General features: G+C 45.0%; 2 protein-coding genes across 4 annotated transcripts; both read left to right on the top strand.

Annotated features, from left to right (window-relative positions):
* Positions 1-1,517: 1,517 nt before the first annotated feature.
* On the top strand, positions 1,518-9,778 carry COQ2 (coenzyme Q2, polyprenyltransferase). Its single transcript, XM_071555668.1, has 7 exons — positions 1,518-1,761; positions 1,859-2,025; positions 5,327-5,448; positions 5,678-5,763; positions 6,649-6,782; positions 7,218-7,406; positions 9,261-9,778. The coding sequence occupies exons 1-7, from the start codon at positions 1,539-1,541 to the stop codon at positions 9,414-9,416; spliced, it is 1,077 nt and encodes a 358-aa protein (XP_071411769.1). The 5' UTR covers positions 1,518-1,538; the 3' UTR covers positions 9,417-9,778.
* An 11,934-nt stretch (positions 9,779-21,712) lies between these two features.
* LOC139671815 (placenta-specific gene 8 protein-like) lies at positions 21,713-25,417 on the top strand. Of its 3 annotated transcripts, XM_071555090.1 has the most exons (5): positions 21,713-21,820; positions 23,671-23,793; positions 24,005-24,129; positions 24,902-25,005; positions 25,264-25,417. In XM_071555090.1, coding segments are annotated over exons 2-5 (339 nt in total). In that variant the 5' UTR covers positions 21,713-21,820; positions 23,671-23,684; the 3' UTR covers positions 25,265-25,417. The 3 variants fall into 3 exon arrangements, with proteins under 3 accessions (XP_071411191.1, XP_071411189.1, XP_071411190.1); XM_071555088.1 differs by lacking the exon at positions 25,264-25,417 and having other exon boundaries at positions 24,902-25,009; XM_071555089.1 differs by lacking the exon at positions 25,264-25,417 and having other exon boundaries at positions 21,724-21,820; positions 23,658-23,793; positions 24,902-25,009.
* Positions 25,418-25,453: the final 36 nt, after the last annotated feature.

Below are 25,453 nucleotides of genomic sequence, written 5' to 3' on the forward strand. Positions count from 1 at the left end.
ATCAGTGGTACATCCTTCTTCTGAATGTGAGAAACAAAGTCTCAAGCCTTGTGGGTTTCAACTTAAAGTTTATTAGATGGTAAAAGCAAATTTGGTGCCAGGTGCGTGGCACGATCCTGCTCGGTCTTTTCGCACCCCGAACGCAGTGTGAATCTGACATTTATCTAGTTACTACATACATATTCATTTTACTCATGCATAAACAATTTAGGTACATTGTTAAGCAGTTTTAACATATATTTCTTTATATAACTACAGCCAAGCTACTTTTACAACCCCAGTAATAACCCCACCATAAATTCTCTTCTTTTCCAATAACAGTGTAGAAAAGACCTTACTTTTCCAACCTTCCTAATTCCTGTATTTCCTGACAAGGTTGTAGGGAATAAAGTGATTTAACACCATCTTGTTTATTTCTTCATGTGGGTGTAAGTTGGGTCTTTGAGCTTAATTGATGACCATAATGTTTCTTTTCATGTCTCTGTAGGGGCCACAGTAACTCCTTTGTTTTACTGACTCGAATCACATCTATGCTTATCACACAAAGCTTCGCTAACCTCCCCCTGAGCTGAGCTCGGTGGGGCATGTCCAGCCCTAAACCGTAACAAGGCAATTTGACCAACAGGTAATTTGCCTTTCTGGCACCTGGACATCACTTAGAGCTTGCTTGTTAGCTTGCTATCTGTTTCATGGATTGACTCTCCCTTGCTGATTAGGCTTGAAAGTACACAAAAACCAAACACTGAAAAACATCCTTCCATAAGAAAATTTTACACGTTTCCTGTTTTGCAGCAGGTTTGTGGCAAGTTTGTGGGTGCAGCAGGTTTGCCCAAGGCAGGGCTGAGGTTCTGCCCCTGCACACCCACAGCCCTTGTTGTCGTCCCCTTCGCTTGGGGGGCGCAAACGGGGCCTCAGCAAAGCACCCGCTGCTTTTAATGGCTGGTTATTGGAGTCATTGGGGCGGTCCCGTGGTGTAATGGAGAGCACTCTGGACTCCGAATCCCAAGGACCTGAGTTCCAGTCTCAGTGGGGACTGTCCCCTGGCAGTTCAGTGCCTCCCTGCCATCCCATCCCGTCAGATCTCGGATGCTCAGCAGGGTCAGCCCCGGTTAGTAGCGGGTGCTGTGACAGTCCTGAGGACTTCACTGTCACTGTCCAAGCTCGCTCGGCCGTGGCAGATGGACCTCAGGACTTAAACGGTGGGGCCAGTTCTGCGCACGCTGTGCCTCACCTAAAAAATCCACTGTGCAGGCTGGAAGGGCACGTGGGGAGAGCCCTGCCCAAATCTGCGTTCGCGAAGTTTGGCCATACAATTGGAACCATTAACCTTTCAATATTTCAGTCTCTCACGGAGAGCGGAGCGAAGGAGGAGAGCCGAAGGCAAATACGAAACCATGATTTGTTTGTTAACTATAACGCGGCCAGGTCTGGCACACACGCCCAAACACAACACAGACCAGACCGACACCGCGGCCTCACCGTGGCGCCGGCGCGCTGCGCATGCGCGCGGGCCGGTGACGGCGCCCGCCGGGGGCAACATGGCGGCGGCGCTGCTGGCGCGGCTGTGCCGGGGCGGCCCCGGGCCCCGCTCGGCCCTCGCCGCCGCTGCCACCGCCGCCCCTCCGCCGCCGCTGCTGTGTCGCCGCCGCCCCTCCGCGCCCCCCCCGCGGCCGCGCAGCTTCTCGGCGGCCGAGCTGGTGCGCGCCGCGCCGGCCCCGCTGCAGCCCTACCTGCGGCTCATGCGGCTGCACCAGCCCGCCGGTGAGCGCGGGGAGGGAGGGCCGGGCCGCCCTGCCCTGCCTGCGGTGACCTCCCGTTCGCCCCCTCACCCCGCCTGCGGGTTTTGTTTCCCCCGCAGGGACGTGGCTGCTGTACCTGCCGTGCACGTGGAGCATCGGGCTGGCGGCCGAGGCCGGGAGCCTCCCGGACGGGCGCATGCTGGCGCTGTTCGGCGCGGGAGCCGTGCTGATGCGGGGCGCCGGGTGCACCATCAATGACATGTGGGACCGCGACTTTGACAGAAAGGTAGAGCCCCAAGGAAGGCTGGCCCGTGCTGCCTTCCAGCAGCTGAAGGGAACTTACAGGAGAGGCGGGACACGCCTCATGTAGCGATAGAACAAGGAGAAATAGGTTCAAATTGAAAGAGAGTAGGTTTAGATTAGATTTTAGGAAGAAATTCTTTTCTGTCAGGGTGGTGAGGCACTGGAACAGGTTGCCCAGGGAAGTTGTGGATGCCCCATCCCTGGAAGTGTTCAAGGCCAGGTTGGCCGGGGCTTTGAGCAACCTGGTCTAGTGGGGGAATGTCCCTGTCCATGGCTGAGGGTGTGGAACCACTAAGGTCCCTTCCAACGCAAACCACTCTGCAAACCAATCACATGTCCACTCATCTCCAGCATCACAGAATCCTTACAGCTGGAAGGGCCAAGGCACACCTGGAGCAGATTACACAGGAACTTGTCCAAGTGGGTTTGGAATGTCTCCAGGAGGGAAGCTGCACTTGAACAGATACTATTTTAATAGGTGAGGTTTTCTAGCCAGGCCCCAAGGATGTTGAAGGCACTGAAGTACATGAACATCACCAGTGCTCCCTTGCTGAGTGCAAGCAGAGGGCTCCAGGTTCAGAAATTCCACAGTGTCTGAGATGCGTCCAATGAATTTGTCTACATTGTCTCCTAAAATACAAATTATTTTGTATAACACTTCTCTGTCTAGGACTGTAATAAGTCTTCTGGAGTACTTACCTCTCTAGAGTAAATACATGCAGTTGTCAGCTGTAGGTGGGACTTAAACCGGTTTATTTCTAAAGGTTGTTTTGCCTGACAGAACAAAACAAGAAACACCTTTGTGCTACACTTGTTAGTTACAATCTACCTAAGAATGACTCTTTTTTTTTTCCCTTAATTTCAGAAGCATTTCCTTGTACTATTATTTTCTTCATGAGAATGGCTGTTCAGATTATCATGCCCAACCCATGAGTTAATCCCCATCTATTATGTTGTATTTTTCATTTATTCATCTCCCTTTTGTTCAGGAGAAGGAAATAAGCAAAAGGGCAGTGTCCAGTGCCAGATGTCCAAACATGCACAGGTACAGGTTTGCAGGGGAATATCCTGATGTGTCACTGTTTGCTGGTCCTGTATGTTCTCTGGTTTGGAGTTTCAGCACTGGCAAGAGACAGGGTAGTGAGCCAACTGGATATGAGAAGTTCTTATTGCAGCACCCTTGTGTTTGTGTTGTTGGGAAGGCAATGAATCTGTATGGGGTTTGTGGCAGCTTTAGATGGTTTAGGGTTTGGAAGATATTAACAGCTACATATGCTAAACATGTTAGATGTGGAGAGTGTGATTAGTAAGAGGGAATTTTCAATATAATGATTCAATTTCTGCATTACGTGATGTGATTATATGTAAAATATTAAAAATTGCTTTCTTACCTTTTTCTGACATATCTGAAAAAGGCTGCCTTCAACACAAGCGTGTGAAACTGAGTCAACAGCAGGATGTTGGCTGGTGTTGGTGATGGTAGTTTGGGGTTTAGGTTCTGTGTTACTGGTTATTTGGTAAATGTTTTCTTTAAGTGAAACTCCCCATGTCTGGTTGCAGTGTGCAGTGGAATTAGTCACAGACATGTTAAGTTAAAACTACAAAAGCCATACATTATTAAAGCATATGCAAGATATTTTATACATGCATAATATTCTGTAAAAAGTTGGCTTTTGAACCTCTTCTAATAGACTTTACACCATTTTCATCAACATGCACAATTTCACAGAATCACAGAACGGTTCGGGTTGGAAGGGACCTCTGCAGGTCATCCAGTCCAGCCCCCTTGCCAAGGCTGGCTCACCTGGAGCAGGTTATACAGAAACCTGTCCAGGTGGGGTTGGAATGTCTCCAGAGAGGGAGACTCCCAGATCACCCTCTGTGGGCAACCTGTTCCAGTGCTCTGCCACCCTCAGTGTAAGGAAGGTTTTTCTCATGCTCATTCAGGGGTTTTTGGCATTGGTCACCTTTGGCCAGTAACTCACCATTCATATAATTTTGATTCTCTTTTTCTGATATTTGTTTCTTTCTTCAGTTTGCCTCATATGATTTATTGTTCCAGACAGTTTCTAAACTCCATTGTATCCAGCTAGGATTAAATTAATTGCCTTTTCATGGTTATTAACTCTAGATCGACGAGACTGAATTCTGAAAATCCCATTACAGAGAAACAAATATAAACAACAGAATTAGGGCCCTTTCGTTTCTCCTCAGAAAACAAACATTTTAAATTGCCCATCACTTAATCAAATTCAAATGTTTGAGGTTCTTTTCCCTTCTGCAATTACAGAATCTGTGCAATAAGAGATTGTTAAGGCAATACTTAATGGCCTTATTTAATTTAAAATTTAAATCTGCCAGACTGTTTGAATGTAAATCACGATGCACTGTAGTATAAAAAAAAAGTGAGAACACCATAAATTTCAGGTATTTTCAGGCATTTTTCTTCCCATAATTTTTTTATATCATCTTTACTGCTCAGTCTTCCTCAACTAGACCATTCAAGTGTTCCTTTAGGATTGCTCTCAGTGTGTTTTTCCCATTCTTGGTTGAAAAACTCTGCAAATACTCTGTGGTGGGGGAGGAGGAATTGCCTGGAATCTGCTTACTTAACAGCATGACATCTAAATGGCCTCAGAGCCAAATCAATGCTATCAGGGCATGACAAGAGAGCCTTCTGAGATCCTTGGGCACAGCCTGACCTCAGTTCTGCGTGGACTGAAGTGCTTGGGGTACATAAACCATTAGCAGTGACTGTGCTTGAAGAGCTCTGCATCTTCATGACATTTTACAAGGTAATCAGATTGAAGCATTTAAGCACAGAAGTGCTGTTAGAAATGAAATAGTTGGCTCACAGCTATTTAAGCGTGGTTATCTTTTTTCCTAAGGTGTTGGAATTCATATGTCTGCAGTGTTTCTGAGCACATAAGTGGCACTTTAATTTTGCACTAGTTTTTAAAGCCTGCATGGTTCAGTTACAAGCACTGTTGCTTGAAATTTATGATGATATTTCTGTGTTTGTATCATTGACGGAACCCCATCTCATGCATTCTGTGACCTGTTGTTGTGTATTTTTACACTTTCGTGCCAAGGTGTGACTTTTACTTACAGGATGCATTGGAATATGTTACATTGGATGGGGCTCTGAGCAACCTGGTCCAGTGGAAGGTTCCTGCCCATGGCAGGAGGGTTGGAATTATATGATTTTTAAGACCCCTTCCACAACCCAAACCATTCTGTGATTCCATGTTGGTTTTGGTATTAAAATAATTTCCATTTTTTAGGTCGCAAGGACAGCAAGTAGACCCCTGGCAGCTGGAGATATCTCCACTTTTCAGTCCTTTGTTTTCCTCGGGGGACAGCTTAGCCTGGCACTTTGTGTGCTTCTGTGTCTGAATTACTACAGGTAATGTATGAGTTATCTTTTGCTTCTTAAAATTTCATTTGGGTCCAGAGTTAAGCACAGGGATTTTCAGCAGAAAAAGTGTTGGGGGCAGAGGGAGGAGGTTATTAGTAATGGATTGTGTTTTAAAGTAAAATAATTAGTTCAGTACTATGTACAGCTCCTGTACTGCTGCATTACATCTGGTGATTTTTAGCCTGGCAAGCCATAATCCTGGTGGTACTTTTTACAGTATCATTCTGGGAGCAGCCTCTTTGTCTCTTGTGGTCACCTACCCCCTGATGAAGAGAATAACATACTGGCCACAGCTAGTTTTGGGTGAGCTGGAAATACTTTTACTATCTTTTCTTCAGATGTAGTTTTTGGGGTGTTTTAAAAATTGGCATTTGAGCTTTAGCAGTCTGACTTTTGTAACTCTGTATCAAAAGAGAAATATATTCTAGACAAAGCTCTGTTGTGTCAGGAGCTTCTCAATTTATAGCACGCATGAGTTGATGTGTGGGTTTGGGGTTTTTTGGTTAGAAATCAGTTGTTTGTTTTAGTGGAGTGATAGGAGGAAGAAAGGGAGGGAGAAAATAAATATTTGTCATTTGAGAATGGCTTTTATCTTGGGGTTATCTGAAAACCTTTCTTAAATACAGATATGTCCTGCATTTCAGTCTCCAGCCTCTAAAATATCTCCAGTACAGATTCTGATGGTGCTTATATTTCAGGATCAGCTGCTAAAACATATCTGTGTATACTGGCCTTGACATTCCAGCTGTCTTCAGAGTCTTTTTTACCAAAATTATCATTTTCAGCCTTCAAGTACCATATTTGGCTGCTGTGTAGTGTTTTGCAGTCAGTTATTCTGGCATCTTTTGTTATACTGACATCTAAGCATTTTACTTTAGACCTGTTGTTTGAGTATACTGGAATAGGTCGGTGCAAATGTTTCCCTACATTAATAAAGTCAAATTTAAATCAGGGAAGAATGTGTGTCGTATGTATTTTTCTTTGTACATCCAGAGTATTTAATGTCAAGTGACTTATATTTATTACCTGCCTGAAAATAAGTGCTGGAAAACAGAGATGCTGGTACTCTACAAAAAGCTGCTGCTATGATATTCCCTCAAACAAATAATATTTGATTATGTGCATGTAACATATTGCTGCTGGCATTTTCCTAACTTTTCCCCTTTTTTAATTCTTTTTTGTTTTTAGGACTTACATTTAATTGGGGAGCCCTTCTTGGCTGGTCTGCCATCAAGGGGTCGTGTGAATGGTCTGTGTGTTTGCCCTTGTACTTGTCTGGAGTTATGTGGACACTGGTATATGACACCATTTATGCACATCAGGTAGAGTAACACTGAGACATTTCAGGTATCTCTGTTAAAACACACAGGTTTTTATATTTTATTTGCAACTTTGTTGTCAGACAGCAGAACTAACATGTGGCAGTTCTTCACCATCAGCTGAGCTAGAACAGCACCAAGGAAGTCCCAGCCCTTGTTTTTGCAAATGTTTTACAAATCAAATAGAAGTAAAATATCCTTTGCACTCATGCATTTGCATTGCATAAGCAAATTTGATATTGGTATTAGCTCTTGGCTGCTGAAGCAGCTCTAAGACCAAGCTTCTAATTTAAATTTTGATGTAGGGACCTACAAATGTACTTAAACTGGGTTCCTAGTAAAAGCACTGGAAATTTAAGCAAGGCCTCCCTTGTTATTTTCCGTAGGAAGTGCCACTGGATTGTGGATTTTTTTTGCTAATTCATGCTTTTATTCTAGGATAAGAGGGACGACATCATGATTGGTGTGAAGTCGACTGCACTACAGTTCAAGGAGGACACAAAGCAGTGGCTCAGTGGCTTCAGCCTTGCCATGCTCCTCGGCTTGTGCGTGGCAGGGATGAATTGCAACCAAACGTTCCCGTATTACTCAGCTGTGGCTGCCGTAGGGGCTCACCTAGCACACCAGGTTTGATGGATTTACTTACACTTCTTCCATTTGGAAGCAATCAGTTTCTTAATAAGAAATTTTCAACTCACATCAATTCACCACCTGCCTGAAAAAAAAGTTCCTGTAAAGAGGACTGAAGTCTTCTGACAATAAGCTTGTTCCTCTTAAGTACCTTTTGCAGACCTTTTGTTTGAAGAGACCTTCAGTTCACAGATTGTGGAGCTCTGGGTTTGTCAGTTCCTAACCAAAAGAAGTGCCTCTCATTAAGCTGTGATCTCAAGGAAATGGTTTTCGTCTCACTTCCAATAGCAGCTGCTGCTAGAATCCACGAGTCACAAGAACAGCACTGTTCTGAGTACCACAGAGTAGCTTCTTGAGTGATTATTTTAATATTAGTCCTGCTTAGACATTCTCATGCTTATCTTCTTGTTCAAGATTTCATATCGTATGGTTAACTGAGTTTAGAAAGCTGAGTAAGCTGCTTGAGGGCTAGGTTTGCCTTAATTCACTGAATTTTTGCCTGAGACAGAGGAATTTGGGGCGTGATAATGACAAAATATATCCCTCTCAAGACTTCCACTGATAGAAACATAAATCTGTTACTTTTTTTGTGTTTTTGAAATTATATCTCATGGCTTGGCTGCTGATGAGTTTTATTTTTCAGTTCACTGTTTCAGGTTAACAGTATTTGAGGAACTGACAGGTTTTTAAGGGTGAAGGTAACCAGTCTTAGAAGCTTGTGAACAATGTTTCTGTTTATTTGATCAAGACCCAGCCCTGTTTTCTCTGTACAACTACAAATGGCAGAGAAAGAGGTTTCCTGGGGAAAGTTTCACTTCTTTTAGTCGAGTATGTTCCGTTTTACCTTTTTCAAAGACTGAATTGCAAGGTTTGAGGTTTTAGGAGGTACTCTTCTATTAATCCTTTCACTCATTTAGCTTAACGTTTCCTCTTGTCGTCCTTCTCAAGACATTTGCACCAAATTTTGGGTTGGGGAATATTTTTCAGTAACTTTGCTCTTGCTATACCATGTGGGGTTTTTTTAACTTTAGTTGTGACTCACAGTAGACAGCTGCCATGCTGGCTTAGCCAAGCCTTGCTTGTAGCTGCTGCTGCTGCAGGTGTTCTGGTTCTTGTTTGCAAGGGAATTGAATGAATGTGACTAAGAGCAACTGGACTGAACCACCCCTATGTGATGAGGCAGGGCCCAGCACTTCCCTGTGCTTTTCATTTAGCCTGGTTAACTGCTGGCTCTCCAGTGCCTTGCCTCTACTGAAACATGGGACACCACTTTGCAGCAGAGATTGAAAGATGCCAGCATGTTCTGGGGTGTTATTTAAAGTTCCCACTGAAGAATGGTGGCTATCTACTGAGGAAAATCTCAAAAAAAAATTGACATGCCCAGATATTTTCACACTTGTAAATATCAAACCAGACACACCAGTAACCAGGCTGTTTATATAGTCTTTCATTGACATGGTCTGGGAATCTTATGTGAGCCTTCATTTTTCTGCTGTATGTTGAATTAATTGGACCCTGAGATTAACTCAGTTGGTTAAAACTTGGTTGTAATAATGCCAAGGTCATGGCTTCAGTCCCCTGTGTGGGCCTTTGACTTAAGAGTTGGACTCAATGATCCTTGTGGGTCCCTTCCAACTCAGAATAGTCTGTGAATTTGTCAAAATAGATGCCAGTTATGCAAAAACTGTTTTTTAAGCACAGCATATTCCTGTTTCTTGAGGTAAGGGTAAACTTTAGAATTTAAGAGTAAGTTTTTGAATTTACGGACCTTTTTGTGTCATTTTGTGATGCGTCAAATATTTCTGAGTGTGTAGAATAATAATCCTGTAATGTTATACTGTGCTTCTGCAGATTTACACTTTGGACATAGACAAGCCTGAAGACTGTTGGAAGAAATTTGCTTCAAATCGTACTGTAGGAATTCTGCTCTTCACAGGGATTGTGCTTGGAAATCTGTGGAAACGAAAAGACGTAAAAAGTGTAGAAGAGCCTTTAGAAAACAGATAGTTGAAATTATTATAAATATTGATATTTTAGTCAAGCTGAAATGTAAGTACTGTAAGAAAGAAAACACTTTTAATATAAATATAGCTGCTTTATACTGTTTATTTATAAAAGCTGGTGAAAACATTCGTGTGTCTAAAATCATGCAATTGAGATGATCCTACAGTGTAAGTTTTGATTCTCTGTAAATAACTTCAACTTCCATAGAAGCTTCAGTAAGTGAAGCTGCTCTGTTGGTCCTTCAAAATTCTGTCAAGCTCTGAAGACTGAACCCAAGATTTTATACCAAACATATGTCTCTTAGTGACAGCATGTGCAAAAATGCAAAATGATTTCAGGATGTAAATAAAATCTGCCTGTACATATTTGATGGTCTGGCTTATTACAAGAATAATTTTCAATTTGAAGTTGGAGCTTGCTGCATGAAAGAATTGCAATAACTGTTTTCATCCTGAGATGTCTAGAAGTAGTCAGGACTCTATGAGTGTGTGAGGTCCATAATAAAAGTCAAGAGGCAAGTATTTAGGATTACCTTTTGCTCTTCCTGTGATTGCTGACAGCGGGTGCTTTTCATGTGTAAAGAACAGGATTCTGCAGAGTTGCCTGCACAAAGCTGAGCTTATTTATCAGGAGCGATTTGAACACAGACTACTGACTTGAAACAAAAATAGAGCAGTCCAGAGCTCTTGCCAAGTGTCCATGACTGCTCTCTGACCCTGAGCTGCAAATTTATATGCTATGTGTTGTCATATATTTATTTTTTACTTCCATTTGTTTTGACTTATGCCTACTGGTTTTATTTCTAGTCTTACAGGAAGAACTCGTTTCTAGGAGGATACCTAGAAACAATAAAAATAGCAAGTGCAGGCTAACAGTTACATTGCTCAAAACTGTCCACATTTTCAACTGGGTTATGCTCTCCCAGTTCCATGATATGCAAGAGTTTGTATGGCAGGTTCTGAAATTAATTTCTGTGGAAGGAGGAATAGACAGCTATTCTGGGATAATGATACAGTGGAGCTTACCTGAGTTTCCATACTGGTAGGCAATGCAAGCACACTTTTCTCCACAGGTGACTGTGCATGCCTGGACATGGGGCTGTGTTTTGGTGATGCAGAATGTTCAGTTGCCAAGCTCATGGTATCCCAACCACTTCTTCTGATGCCTGATAGTAGGGCACAACTTGTGCATGCAGTAACACCAAAAATAAGGCTCAGTACTGCTCTGAAGATGGGTATGATATTTTACAGTTATTTAAACTGGTATTTCTGAGACACTGCAGTGCAGAGCCACATGTCCAGGGTTTCTACTGTAATTTTGTATTGCTGCTGATGGTGAACAGGCAAAGCAGTTCCTGTTGCAGGAATGAGTCAATGGCTTTGGTCATAGAAGTTCCTTTTTGAGGCTGGAACAGATTTCTGCCAGTTCTGAACACTTTGTTTTTATGTATGTTCTGTAAAGTTATTTTTCTTTTTACTGATTACATCAGTGGTGTCAAATACATTTTGAGCAAATTAGAAAGAGTAGATTTTTCACCCTGACTGTAGCTAAGATGGAAATACATGAAAATGTTCAGAAGCGTTACTGCTTTTAGGCCCTCCTTGGTCCTTACACATAATTTTTTCTCAAATAATACTTTGTCTATCCCTAAAAAAAGGGCTGGCTACTTATGAAGAATTTACGAAGAGAGCTAGGTCATGCAGGAAAAAAATTAGGGAAAGAAAAGTGGAATTTGAAGTTAATTTGGCTAATTCGGTTAGGGATAATAAAAAGTCCTTTTATAAATACATTAATAACAAAAGGAGGGGCAAGGAAAACCTCCATTCTCTGTTGGACTTGAAGGGAAATATAGTTAAGGAAGATGAGGAGAAGGCTGAGGTACTTAACACCTACTTTGCCTCAGTTTTTAGCAGTAAGACAGGTGGCCCTCAAGACAACTGGCCTTTGGAGCTGGTAGGCAGGGAGAGGGAGCTGAATAGCCCTCCTGTATTCCAGGAGGAAATAGTGACCGACTTACTGAGCCAGCTGGATCCTCACAAGTCTATGGGACCAGACAGGATCCATCCCAGGGTGATGAGGGAGCTGGCAGAAGAGCTTGACAAACCACTCCATCATCTTCCAACAGTCCTGGCTCTCTGGGGAGGTCCCAGATGATTGGAGGTTGGCCAATGTCACCCCAATCCACAAAAAGGGCTGCAAGCAGGACCCTGGCAACTACAGGCCTGTCAGCCTGACCTCAGTCCCTGGCAGGGTTATGGAGCAGTTCATCCTGAGTGCAATCACACAGCACCTTCAGGGTGGACAAGGGATTAGACCCAGCCAGCATGGGTTTAGGAGGGGCAGGTCCTGTCTGACCAACCTGATCTCTTTCTACGATCAGGTGACCCACCTGGTGGATGAGGGGAAGGCTGTGGATGTGGTCTATCTGGACTTCAGCAAGGCCTTTGACACTGTCTCCCATAATATACTCCTGAAAAAGCTGGTAGCCCATGGCTTGGACAAGTGTACCCTCTCCTGGATTAGGAGCTGTCTGGAGGGTCGGGCCCCGAGAGTGCTGGTGAAGGGAGCTGCATCCAGCTGGCGGCCGGTCACCAGTGGTGTTCCCCAGGGGTCTGTGTTGGGTTCAGTCCTGTTTAACATCTTTATTGATGATTTAGATGAGGGGATTGAGTCCATCATCAGCAAATTTGCTGATGACACCAAGTTGGGAGGGAGAGTCGACCTGCTGGAAGGCAGGAGGGCTCTGCAGAGGGATCTGGATAGACTTGAGAGATGGGCTGATTCCAATGGGATGAAGTTCAACAAGGCCAAGTGCCGGGTCCTGCACTTTGGCCACAACAACCCCCTGCAGCACTACAGGCTGGGCACAGAGTGGCTGGAGAGCAGCCAGGCAGAAAGGGACCTTGGGGTACTAATTGACAGGAAGCTCAACATGAGCCAACAGTGTGCCCAGGTGGCCAAGAAGGCCAATGGGATCCTGGCCTGTATCAAAAATAGCGTGGCCAGCAGGACCAGGGCAGTGATCCTTCCCCTGTACTCTGTGTTAGTGAGGCCACACCTTGAGTACTGTGTTCAGTTCTGGGCCCCTCAGTTCAGGAAAGATATTGAGGTGCTGGAGCGGGTCCAGAGAAGAGCAACAAGGCTGGTGAAGGGACTGGACTTGGGACTGGAGCACAAGTCCTGTGGGAAGAGGCTGAGGGAGCTGGGGTTGTTTAGCCTGGAGAAGAGGAGGCTGAGAGGTGACCTCATCACTGTCTAGAACTATCTGAAGGGAAGTTCTGGAAAGGTGGGGGTTGGTCTCTTCTCCCAGGCACTCAGCAATAGAACAAGGGGGCACGGGCTCAAGCTCTGCCAGGGGAAATTGAAGTTGGATATCAGAAAAAAATTCTTTCCAGAGAGAGTAATCAGGCACTGGAATGGGCTGCCCAGAGAGGTGGTGGATTCCTCATCCCTGGAGATTTTTCAACGCAGATTGGCCGTGGCACTGAGTGCCATGATCTGGTAAAGGGACTGGAGTTGGACCAAGGGTTGGACTCGATGATCTCGGAGGTCTTTTCCAACCCAATCGATTCTATGATTCTATTCTATGAAATTATAAACCTCAAGTTGAAAAAAAGAATAGTAAGTTTCTGAACACTTATGTGACAAAGTTGCATTTTTTATAGGGAGAACTGGATGCATCCAACTTGATGTTGAACTTCGTTTATAAGCCATTTAGTGGTAATTAAAAGGTCTTGTGATGTATGGAACAGTTTCTTAATGCTGGTAATATTAGAGAGATTGTGGCAGAAGTTATTAATCCATTTTTAACATATTGAAGTCTCTTTAAGTACCTCACATTTGGGAAGAGCTCACATTTGGAGTGCCTTTGAATCTATTGGTGTCCTTTTGTCCCATGACAGCTTGACACAAGTGTTTGTCTTGTAGTGAGAGAAACAAGAAGATGTAGCTAAATAGAGTAAAAATCAAAATTTCAAAACAGTCCTCATATTTTAAACTTGATAATTGTTTCATATTTTCTTTGGGAGTTTTCCAAGTCAAAATGCATTTTACAAAAGTAAGCCATAGCTGTATTTTAGGTTCATTGCCTGAAAAACTAAGGTTTAGGTTCCAGGGCTGTCATACTGAGGATGTTATTTGCGTGAGCATTTTATGATTAATACAAGGAAATAAGAAATAATTTTTTAAGTGCAAAAGAGACAAAGGCTGAGCTACTTCCTGAGTAAAACCCTGTTTGTATCTGCTGGCACGTTTATATGCATCTTCTCCTTTCATTCCCAAGCTATTCTATTTCTAATCTTCACAAGGACACTCTCTGCTGTATTTAGATACAGTCTACTAAAAAGTTCTCAAATAGGCCCATTTCTAAGCACCAGCTTTATTATTAGTTAGTGTGCTTTTGCATAAATAAACAGTGTCCTCTGGAAGTTTCTTCTCCACTGTCAAATGTTGCCTGCCTTGTTCCCTTCCTTTTCCAAATGTTCCTCCACAGGATGTTGAGATAATAAATGCTTTTGCAGGCAGCAGGAAGGTCAAATGCATCTGAGAAAGGCAAACTGAAACATTTCCAGTTGCTCAGTACCAGAAAACTGTCACCAACACCAACCCTTGCCTGTATGTGCTCCTGTTGTACTTTGTAGAAGGGTGTATCAAAGCAAGACCAGCTCTTTGTCCAGGATTAGCCCTACAGAAGCAGGTTGCTGCTTTCAGGGAGAGGTTGCCAAGGCATGAGCAGCCCTTCATGGTGAGAATGGATCTTTGCCTTAGAAACTCACTTAGTCTGGTGGCACACAGGAGCTTTCACACTCACTTTGGTCGAGGGAGGGACTCTACATAGGGTCACTCAAGGCAAACTGTGCCTGGATTCTGCTGTTTATGTGTTTCTTGGTAAAAATGGTGGTGGTAATGCAAGGGGATCAGATTTTTCCGTCTGTCTAACCTAAAGTATGTGCTGCAGGCACTCAGCTCCGGAGCTGTGGTGTGCAAACAGCCTGAGCTGGAGCACATGGGCCAGGCAGCCTGGCTGGCAGGAGTTCCAGCCCCAGGGGTCACCAGGACAGCAGGTCAGGCATGTTGCCAGCCACTGGCAACATGACCTGGCATCAGACCAAAGACACCAGTAGGTTCAAAGGCACTACAAAATATGAGCTCTTCCCAAATCTGAGCTACTTAAAGACACTTAAGTGTTAAAACTGGATGAATACCTTTTGCCACAACCTCTCTGAGGTGATATCACCAGTATTAAGAAATTGGTTCATACTAACTACATCAAAGATTTTTTATTTACTGGTAAATGGCTTATAAACAAAGTTCAGCATGGAGTTAGATTCATCTAATTTTCCCTTTACAAAGTACAAGTTACTATTTTTCATTTTTAACAAAAACGGAGCTTGACAAATTCAGAAAAGTATGTGTGGAAATACCAGAGCATCCCGTGGGTCACTAAAAAGCCAGCTGGAAATTAAGAAACCCATCACCTGTGCCAGCATGGTGCTACGATTACCTGGTATTCAAGGAAGACACTGAAAGCACAACTGTTGTCATGAGGGACTGGTGAGGTAAACAGAAGGTAGAGAATGTATTCTGTGGGCATTTCTTTGTTATTTCCTTTTGGCAAAAGCTGGGAGAGGGCCATTTTATTTCTCAACACGTCACAGTGCAAATAGAAGGAGAGAAGCTCTGTTTAAGTTTCAAAACAAAGCTGACAAGAAAAAACGTGAACATTAACCAGCCACGGATAATGTGAAGTTGAGGTACTAGCTGAAGGCTTCTGGTATACTGGAAAGGTGAGTTTCCTGCAGTGCCTCCCTGTAGTTTGTGACAGAGGCAAAAGGCCAGAGCCAATTTTAACACAATGTGCTAGATGAGGTACCAGAACTACAAAGAAAATGACAAAAAATTTCTTTGGCTTTACTTCTGTTTTCCTGGATGGTGGTGTTTAAAAGAACACTGCTTTCAGGCAGCTGTACACGAGATTTTTATCTGAACAAAGCAGAAAGAGGTCTAGAACAATTAAAACCAACAACAGAAAATACTGTTCAATGCCAAGTTCAAAACTTAAAAAATACAGCTATAATTTCTGGAAGAGGGAGTGTAAATCCACATCCTAATGAATAAAAAAACCAAACCCCACTCCTGAATGGTTTACAGCAGCAGAACACAGTAAATTGCAGAGCTTCTTTGATGGTAGAGTAATAAGGAAATGCACCTTAAGGTATATAATAAGGAAATATTAAAAAATTGCTTCAACTGTGTAAATAACAGAACCAAGCCTGTAGCAAGCTGTGAGGGCAGTGAAGGAAAAGCAGTGGCATACCCATTACACAGGACCTTGGGTTTTTGCCTGGACTGGTGTCAAAGCATTCAGAATATTCAACTCTGAATGAAAAGTATCTTACTCTCTACATGTTCCTGAAAGTAGGTCATAGCCAGGTAGGAGTTGGGCTCATCTCCCAGGTAACAAGTGACAGGAGAGGAAACGGCCTCCAGTTGCACCAGGGTAAGTTTAAATTTGATACTGGGAGAAACTCCTTTACTGAAATGATGGTTAGGCATTGAAACAGGCTGCTCAGGAAGTGGTGGAGTCACCATCCCTAGAAGTGTTCAAAAGGTGTGAGAACATGACATTTGGGGACATGGTTTAGTGGTGAACATGGCCATGCCGTGCTAGTGGTTGGATTCTGTGATCTTAGAGGTCTTTTCCAACCTTAATGATTCTATGATTCTATATTGAAGGGAAATAATTTTACCTCCAGCTTAACCTTGCAAGCAGCCCATACATAGCACCAGGGGAGTGCTTTGAGGAGAAACTTCAACAGTGTTAGGTGACTGCTTAATAGAAAAACCTGTGTGCATTTTGTGTTGCCTCTCACGCTGCACACGGCCAAATATTTGTCAGATTTTTCAGCTTCATGAGAGCTTATTTTCTCCCCAGTGCTGTCATTATATTAACCCCTTTTTCAGGGGATATATATAAAAGTACTTGAGAGAAAAATAGAGGAATGCACAGATTTTATGTACACCATAAAGGGCATTCCTGTTGTCCTTACTTACGCATTTGTTGGAAGGCACTTTGAATTTATTTGCTTAGACCTGACAATCCTTTTTTCCTCCCCACTTCCGCATTCATGGTGGGTGCAGTAAGGCAATAAATGGCACTGCACAGTGAGTACATTAAGGCCATAAATGAAAGGTTTGGCAGTTGTGCTGACTATGTCAGATGAGGGGCCAGGGGTTTTCTGCCTTCTTCCTCCTTAGGAGACCCAGGGCAGAAAACAGGCTGTGTAAGCACATTGTCTGTGAAGCTGATGGGCCTGAGGTTGCACTTGGTTCGGTAAAGGACAGGCTGAAGTTCTGGTGTTTCAGGGCGTACCTCCTCTCCCAGGTGACAAGTGATAAAGATGTGGTTGCTAAACACCAAGCCGGACTCTGGCATCTGCACTTTCCTCCCTTCTTGGGAGGAACTGATGAATGTGCTCTTTGCTGCTGGACCGCTGCCAGCACAAGACAGGGACTAGTACACTGTTTTCTCTCATATGCTGGGTAGGATGGGGAAAGTGTCCTCTCACTCCTTCCCATATCTCTCAGCTCAGCTGTGAGCTGCTGTGCTGTCACATTTTAAGCATTATCAGGGGTCCTCTGAAATCTTGAGACATGCATACAGGGAAAATATCCACTATGGAGATGCAAAGGCAGTGACTTTTTATTGGCGGTCTTCAGGCTTTGCTTGAGAAATCAGTGGCAAAGGCAGTGGGGGCAAAGTTTCCTTCAAGAGTCTGAACTGCTCAGTGCTGATTTATTTATGTCAAGGTAAGTAAGAAAAATGAAGGTTAAACACATGGGGAGCTACCGTTAGAGGCTATGACTTACCCTACCATCAAGGTGAGCATTTTGGGTCATGAGACTGCCATGGAAAAGAAAAGCTCTCCTCAGAACAGGATTCGTGTTCCTGTACACACAGCAGATTTCAGAACTGTGCAGCTTCTCCCTCTTGCACATCATCTCTCCTGGTTCAACTCCCTCAATACCTTCTCCCATCTGTCTTAGAAAGCATCTTTATTATTAACTACTAAAGGCCATTTTTAATCCATGAGTACAACTTACTCTACCACGTAACATCGATGTATTTAAAAATACTTTTCACATGTCAAACAGTAGTTGCAAAGGTTGCTGGATATCCCTCTGCCCATACCTTAGCAAATGTTGGATTAACTTCATGACATATTGTGTGTGGGTGTTCACTCAGCTCCTGCTCAGGTGCTCCTCATGTATGCTGGAAGCAGCACTACTGAGTTAAAGCATGGAGACCATCTGTGCCAGACACAAGGGACAGGAGAAGGTAATGTCCATCATCCCCTGCAGTGTGGTGGCAGAAGCTGGTAACCTGGGATAAAACTGCTGTAGGAATGGCACAGAGCATATGTCCAAGCTGGAAGGTAGCCACAAGTCAGCTTACCCCAGAAAGCCTCCAGAGCTGACCCAAGAGCAGCTGTGGGTCTGCTTCCCACCAACATCTGGAGTGGGGATGGGGACAGGAGGAGCTGCACTTAAACCCTGCATTTCTGCTTGTGTGCAGTTGCAAGTCACTGAATTTTTGAGTTGGGGAGTTAATGAAGCAGCAGACTACCAAATTAATGAGTTGGACTGGTTCGTTTCTTAAAAGGATGTTGATTTGATTGTGGATTTTTACTTTAGATGTTTTTTACCTTGAGAGTTCCTGAGACAAAGCTTGATCCCTGGAGGGCATTATTCTGTAAGTTTGAGTGGCCTGGATAAAAAGCAGCACCACTGAAAGTGTGACAAGGTAATGAGCACAGGAAGCAGAAGCTCCGCCAGGCTGTGTGAAACGTCTGACAAACCATTGCCCAAGCCACTGTGCATTGCAGAGGGATTTGAAACCACTTCTCCTATTACTTTTATTCAGATCTGACATCTTGTGACTGTGAGCTGCTGCAAAGCAGGTGATGCCCTCAGCCCTATCTGTGAGCTGTACATGGTGTGCTGGACCTCATGTTTGTGTGCTTGCAGCACAGAGGCTTTAGAGGCACTTTGCCCACATGGCACTGCACCCTCCCAACCACAGCCCCACCACCATTTTGTCTGGCAGGTCAGCCAGCTGAGCAGACCCACTCCACTGTGTGTGATGTCCCTGGTGTTAGAGGGACAAGGGATGTGCAGATATGGGCAGGGAGCACCTCTCTCTTTGTACCAACTGCAATGGCTTCAGTTTCAGAGATGTGCACCTGACCCCTAGCCATATAAACGCTGTGAAAATTCCCCCTATCACTTGCTCAGCTCCTTCCTCCTATGGCTTTTATAGATGCAGGAATTTTCCTTCAGCCTGAGCCATTCCAAGTTGTGGAAAGGAAGCAAGGTTTGGGGTAGATGTCCTCTTCCACTGAACCAGCCAAGACATCTGGAAAAAAAGTGAAGTTTCAGATTCAGAAGAGATTTGTAAGCTCCTCTCCATGTCTGAAATGAAACCCTGAGGCAGTTACTCTGCCTCTGCAAAGGAATGGTAAGACCAGAGCTCTGGAGAGAGGCCCCCAGGGAGCCTTCCCTGTGAGGGAACACCCCCCCAGACCTGCACACCAGTGGGCTTACACAGACCTGCTGTGAATGAACCCACTTCTCACCACCTGAGACAGCAGGATTTGTGTAACGAGGAGCACAAGGCAGTGTGCTGGGGGAGGGGACTTTGCTCATTTGTGGAAGTGTTTTGAGTTGTGTGATGGAATTGTTCATAGTGGTACAGAGAACAGTCATGAACATTCAGATATGAGTGGCCTAAAATGGGATAAACTAGTTGGAAGGGACCATAAGGATCATCTAGTTCCAAACCTCATGTGCTAGGGGCAGAGATGCTTCCCACAAGACTAGGTTGCTCAAAGCCCCATCCAACTTGGCCATGAACACTTCCAGGGATGAGACAAGCACAAGTTCACTGGGCAACCTGTGCCAGTGCCTCACCACCCTCACAGGGAAGAATTTCTTTGTAACATCTAATCTTAACCTACCCTCTGCCATTTAAAGGCCAATCCCCCTCGTCCTATCACTCCATGCCCTTGTAAAAAGTCCCTTTCCGGCTCTCTTGTAGCCCCCTTTAGGTGCTGGAGGATGCTATAAGGTCTCTCTAGAGCCTTTTTTTTTTACCACCTGGAAAAAGGCTTTACAGTGTTGGTTTTGTTAGCACATTTCCTTTCTCCCTAGCTATTGAGATGTTTTGCTCTTTGGTGTCTTGCTGTGGCTAAGATATACAAGCTCTGCAGCGGACCATCTGTTTTCTTGCATGTCCCTTCACAGATCTGGAGAAGCCAGAGGTGAAGTGGCCAGAAACCACAGCAGCTGCAACAGGAGGCAACAGATCCTGCTGCCCAGTGTCAGGCAAGGGTGATGCTCTTGCTGGGAGTTTTACGAGTTCACGTTTTGATTTCACTGCTGACATTTTTGCAGGGTTTTTTTTGTCTGACTTAAATACCAGGTGAAGGGAATGAGCTGAAGGAGGTGCTTATGAGGGGGATTTTAGTGTCACAAGGGGCAGATACACTTCATACACCAGGACTGCAGGTAGGAGTGAGGGGCTTTTCTGTGGAAGCAAAGCATTTTCAGAGCCTTATTGTTCAGACACTCAGTGTCACCCCAGTTCTGAATGGAGGACAGGCTGCTAAAATCCTTAAATGCTGGTGATGAGTGGGGTGTTTTTTAAAATGTGTTATCTCCCGTACTGACTTGTGCATTTCAGCTGCCTATTTCCCTCCTCTCCTAGGCCAGCTGGTATTTGCATGAGCTTAGTCTGGCCAGCCAGTGGGATGTGAGGTATCCCCTCTTCTCAGAACGAGTTTGCTAGGATCTAAAACCTGTTGCAAACCTCAATTCCCACAGCCTCTTGCAATGTTTTTGGGGGAAAAAATAAGAATTTATTATTCAGCTGGGGGTGCTCAGGCAGCCTCATCATAAAGCAGGGACAGCCACAGTTAAACTTGGAGCTGTTGGAAGACAAATGAAGCATTTCAGGGCACGGCTCACTCTAATCTCAGCAGTACTATTGGTAAAAGACTTAATTTAAAGCACCATAAATCCCAGCCTGTTGACAAAGCTGCTAAGTTGCCATGTAACCAATTTTCTCCTTTCCCTGTTCTTGCTGAGGGTGAGATAGAAGGGGAACACACCATTAGCACTTCCTGTGGGATGCATTGAACCCTCCCTGCTCCTGAGCAAGCACCTGCTCAGACCCTCTCTGGGCTCAGACACTCTGTGCATCCTACTGGGAAACAAAAAATGCTGTCCTGGTGCCAGAGATTCTTTGCAAAAGGTGGAAGTGCATCCAAAACTGTCAGCAACTTGCACAGGGCATGAGTGGTTAAATATTTGTTAGTGAAGAAACAATGACTATTGTATCTCATAGAGGGAAATTGATGTGTGTATGTAAAATTAACAGAAGTGTCTAAGGGCTAAATGGCTTGTGACAAACACTTAGGGAATCGGCCTGATTTTTATAGAAAGCCTCCACGTGGGATGTGTTTACCAAGTCAGAAATGAAAACCAAAATGCATCCCCTAAGAAGGAGTAGAGACCACACTGTAAATGGAGGAGAGGATTAAAAGCAAAGGTGTCATTGCTCCCTGCTGCCTCCTTATCTAGGGATGAAGGAAAGTGTAGTAGGACAGCTGGGGCTGGGCGTTCCCCTCATGGCAGGGTCATGGCACAGGGTGCTGACCTGTGGAGAGCAGCCCCCTGGTGCAGGTGGGTTTAGCTGCCACTGGCTTTGACTGCCCTGTTTTGCCCCCTGCATCAGCATGGTAGAGCAGGGGCTGTTCTGAGCTCCATAGAGAGGTTTTGCCCACTCAGAAGCCCCCGACACAGCCCCTTTTGCCTCCACACTTCCCACCACCCTACTCCCCACCACTTCCCACCCCAATGGGTGCACCATTGCCAAGCATGGCTGTGAAAACAAGCATATCTGTACAACCCCTTTGTCCAAAGCTTTTTCCCAAAGGATAAGGAAGAACTCTGAGGTGCTCTGGTCTGGGATACGAGAACTATGATTTTTCTTTGTGGAAAAATGTTGGGAAAATGTCTGTCCCGATGAATACACATAATTCAGAGCTCTTCTCCCCCAAAGAGCAACAACACAGAGGCAGACTTAAGGGAATAAACAATAGACAATAAACATGCAAACCTTTTTTTTTTTAAGCTAAATAATTAAGTCTGGGAAAAGAAAAACTAAATTGTGCTCTGCATGCAAGATAAGACAGGGCACAGATTCTCACCACTCCCTTTCAAGTTACCTCCCACCGCATTATACTTGCTTATTACAAGTTTAGTTTCACCTCCCCAGAGCCTCTTTCTGCAGAGTCCTGTCCTGACCGGCGAGGAAAGCTGTGCTAGCAGAGGCTGCTCATCAGAAGGTTGGTTCTCTTAAAGCGTAGAAATATTAACAACTTGTTAGCCTAGGGAGAGTCGGATAATAGTGCCGAAGTAGGGAATTTTTTTTCTTGCTTAGCGCATAATTTAAAGCAAACTGTCAAATTCGACTTGGGGAAGGGGGGAGGCTTTTAAAAAGCTGTGCAGAAAATCTGAATTATGGAGAGGTTAGCTTTTCTTTGGTGCTTTCTCCTGCTAAAAGAACTGTGTAACTGCGTTAAAGGGATCTGAGAGGTATTATACTCTCTGATTAAACAGGGCTGTCCTGACACAAGTTTGGATATTGATCACCTTTATAGGTCGCTGCCTGATCTCGCTGCGTGTTTGCTGTCCCTTCAGTGGGGTGTGCTATTGGTAACAAGAGCAGCTTCATGCTGCAATTTCTTCATTTTTGCAGCTAGGAGAGCTGTTTGCACGTTTGTAGCTAGGAGAGGAAAAAGGATGTGAATACTACTGGTGTACAGAATACTGTGCATTTGTGGAAGTGTGGAGAGATTCTCCATGTATTGGTAGCACTTCTGTCGGTCGGCAGAGGGAAGCGCTCCCAGGCATCACTCGCTCGCGGTTCACGCTGGACTTGGTGCTCCCTCCAGGTGCATTCCCTACTAACTCGGCAGATTCTGTGATTCACGCCGGGCTTGCGGGCTGCCGTGTGAAGCCAGGAGTGGGATTTCGGGAGATGCATGTGTTAATCCAAAGGATGGAGGGTACTCCCCCTCCCCCAGCGTCTCCGACTTAATTTCAGTTTCTGTTCTGGCTTTTGAGCTCAGAAACTGCACAGGGAAGAGCCTGCCCACCCAGCAGTGTCGTTCTGCCTTTGCCAAGCTGCTGTTTGTAAGAAATAAAACAAACCAACCCAATTTGTAGGGGGGGAAAAAAGGCTTAACAAATGTGATCAGGCAGTTTCTCTTACCTAGAAGAACCTATCCCCAAAGCCAAACTTGCTTTGAATCGTTATCTAAGAATGTTTTGTGCTTCTAAGAAATAAAACAAACCAACCCAATTTGTAGGGGAAAAAAAAGAAAAAGTCTTAACAGATGCGATCTGGCAGTTTATCTTATCTAGAAGAACCTATCCCCAAAGCCAAACTTGAATTGTTATCTAAGAATATTTTACGCTTTTTTTACTTCCCTAGGAAAATAGAAGCAGAGAGAGTAGTAGTAGTGCTTATTATTATTAATAATAATAATTCATTATCATTATCATCATCATTATTATCATTATTTTAGACCTGAGGCTTACTGGTTTTCAAGGTTTACTTGCTTGCTTAACCACAGAAAGGCAAGGAGAGGGCATCAGACTTGGGACACAACCTTGATTTTCTGCCTCTCTGGCTCTCTGCGACAAAAGACCAGAGACAGGAGTTTTCTGTAGTATCTCTCTTGCGTGGAGCTGGCTTTGGTATGAGAAAATGAGATCACAGGTGTTTCCTGCATGCTTTGTACCCACGCCAAAGCCATTATGTGTAAAATATGCCAACTCCAACAACCAAATGCCCAAGTCTCTCCCTTTAGCCTGGGTTCACTGCCCAGCCCAAGTGAAATCAGTGAGCTGTGTCTAAGCACTACCAAAGCCTTTCTGGGGTGGAGGGGGGAATGCCAATGGCCTGATGCTGTTTTGAAGGCTGAGTAAAATGGCAGAAAATGCAAAGGCATTGTAAAGACATAAATGCAGGTATGATATGGTTATGCTCTATCACCTCCAGTAGCAACAAGGGAGCTGGGCTAAAGACCACCCACTGAAGGGTGACAGCCCCCAGTTTGGTTGGTGTTCAGACCAACCACAGTTTTTTCACTAACTATCCTGTTTCCTGTTCCCCAACTGTCTCTTTCAGAAGAGTGTCCCAGAATGGCCACCCAGACCATCGTGACGATCCAGCCGCAGGGTGGCATACCCGCCGCCTCGAGATGCATTTGGCAGACAGGGCTGATGGACTGCTGCACCGACTGCAGCGTTTGTGAGTGCTGTGGGAGATCCCGTCTCTCAGCAGGGATGTGCTGCAGACAGTCACAAACCCTCTTGGGACACTTTTTTTTGCCCCCACTGCTCGGTTGGGTGGTGCAATTGCTACAGCCATGTAGCCTGGTTGTCCCAGTTCTCTCCTGATGACAGAGGTTCTGGGAGGGCAGGCACATCCTCACCCACTGCTGTGCTTCTCTCCCTGCCAGGCTGCTGTGGGATGTTCTGCTTCCCCTGTCTTGCCTGCCAAGTGGCTGGAGACATGAATGAGTGCTGCCTGTGTGGGACCAGTGTGGCCATGAGGACCCTCTACCGCACCAGATACAACATCCCGGTCAGTGGTTAACCTGCCCTCTCACCCTGCTGCGTGACTGAAAGGTCCCTCTCTGCACATAAGGGAGGAGCAGAGGGCAGCAGTGATTTCCACTCACTGTTGTTTTGCCTCTCGTATTCTGCATGACGCTGGAGCACAGGACAGGGAATGGGGCATCCTCAGCTGGGCTGAGCTGATCCCTGGGCTGGTGTCCAGCGACACACATTGAGTGGACACAGCTCCTTCTCAACACCTTTCACTGGAGGCCCGTGTCTGCCTTCAGCTGCTGCTGACCACAGTGGCTCACAGAGCCTTGGCTGCTGTTTCCTCCTTTGATCTTTGAAGGATGGGAGAGATTGGAGATAATTGTGGGCAGATTAAAGAGTAGAGGAAATTGGTTACACAGATAAGGATCTGCAATCAGATTAGGGAGAAAGGTGGACAGTATGGACGTGAAGGGTTTGCAGGGGATGGGCTGGTGCCATCCCAAGTGCAAATCATGGGGGCCCAAGTTCACTTTGCCGACGTTGTTTTTTTCTCTGCATCCATTTTTCTCCCCAGTCTGAGCCTGAGAAACCAAAGGATAAGTAGCTATCTGCAGCCTGCACAAAGGACTTCCTCCTTCTTTTCCTTAGTGCTAGGGTCACTAGCCCTGGGCTTCAGTGTCTCCTACCCAGGATGCTACAGCCAGCCAAAAAACAAAGGGCACATGATCTGGAATGTGATTAACATTTTCTTGGCTGGAACATGGCTTTTGGGAAGCCTCTGTCCCTAACTAATTTCTTCCTAACAGGGGTCCATTTGCTCTGACTTCTGTATCACCTGGTGGTGCCCTGTGTGCTCTGTTTGCCAAATTAAGAGAGACATCAACCGCAGGAGGGAGCAGGGCATATTCTGGTAAGCTGGGGGTGCTGGTGCTGGTTTATAAAGCTGCCATGACACACGGCCAAGGTGCTTTCCAGAGCTTCTCCTGTCAACACCTGACAGGGTTGTTGCAGTGGGGAAATGGCCATGGACAGGTGACAAGAGTGACTGTCCTACAGCAAGGTGTTGCTGGGAACCTCGTGCAGGGTGGAGAGGGAAGGACTGGGGGACACACACAGTGTGGTTTCGCATAGCCCCAGTCTCTGACTGTCCTCTCCCATCCCATTGCAGATGCATCCTCTCTGCATCCTGTGGAGCTGCTGTGGGCAGGAATTGCCGCTGCCCTGGCTGTTGGGAAATGCTCCATGTGGGGCTTGCCTTGGTTCTAATTGATTTCTCCTTCCCTGAGTAACACAAGCAATAAAGTTTTGAGTTTGTCTTTGTACCTCTTGTGTATGTCACTCTTGTACCACCTGAGAGG

This window comes from Pithys albifrons, chromosome 5 (genome assembly GCF_047495875.1).
Source record: "Pithys albifrons albifrons isolate INPA30051 chromosome 5, PitAlb_v1, whole genome shotgun sequence".
Lineage (NCBI taxonomy): Eukaryota > Metazoa > Chordata > Aves > Passeriformes > Thamnophilidae > Pithys > Pithys albifrons.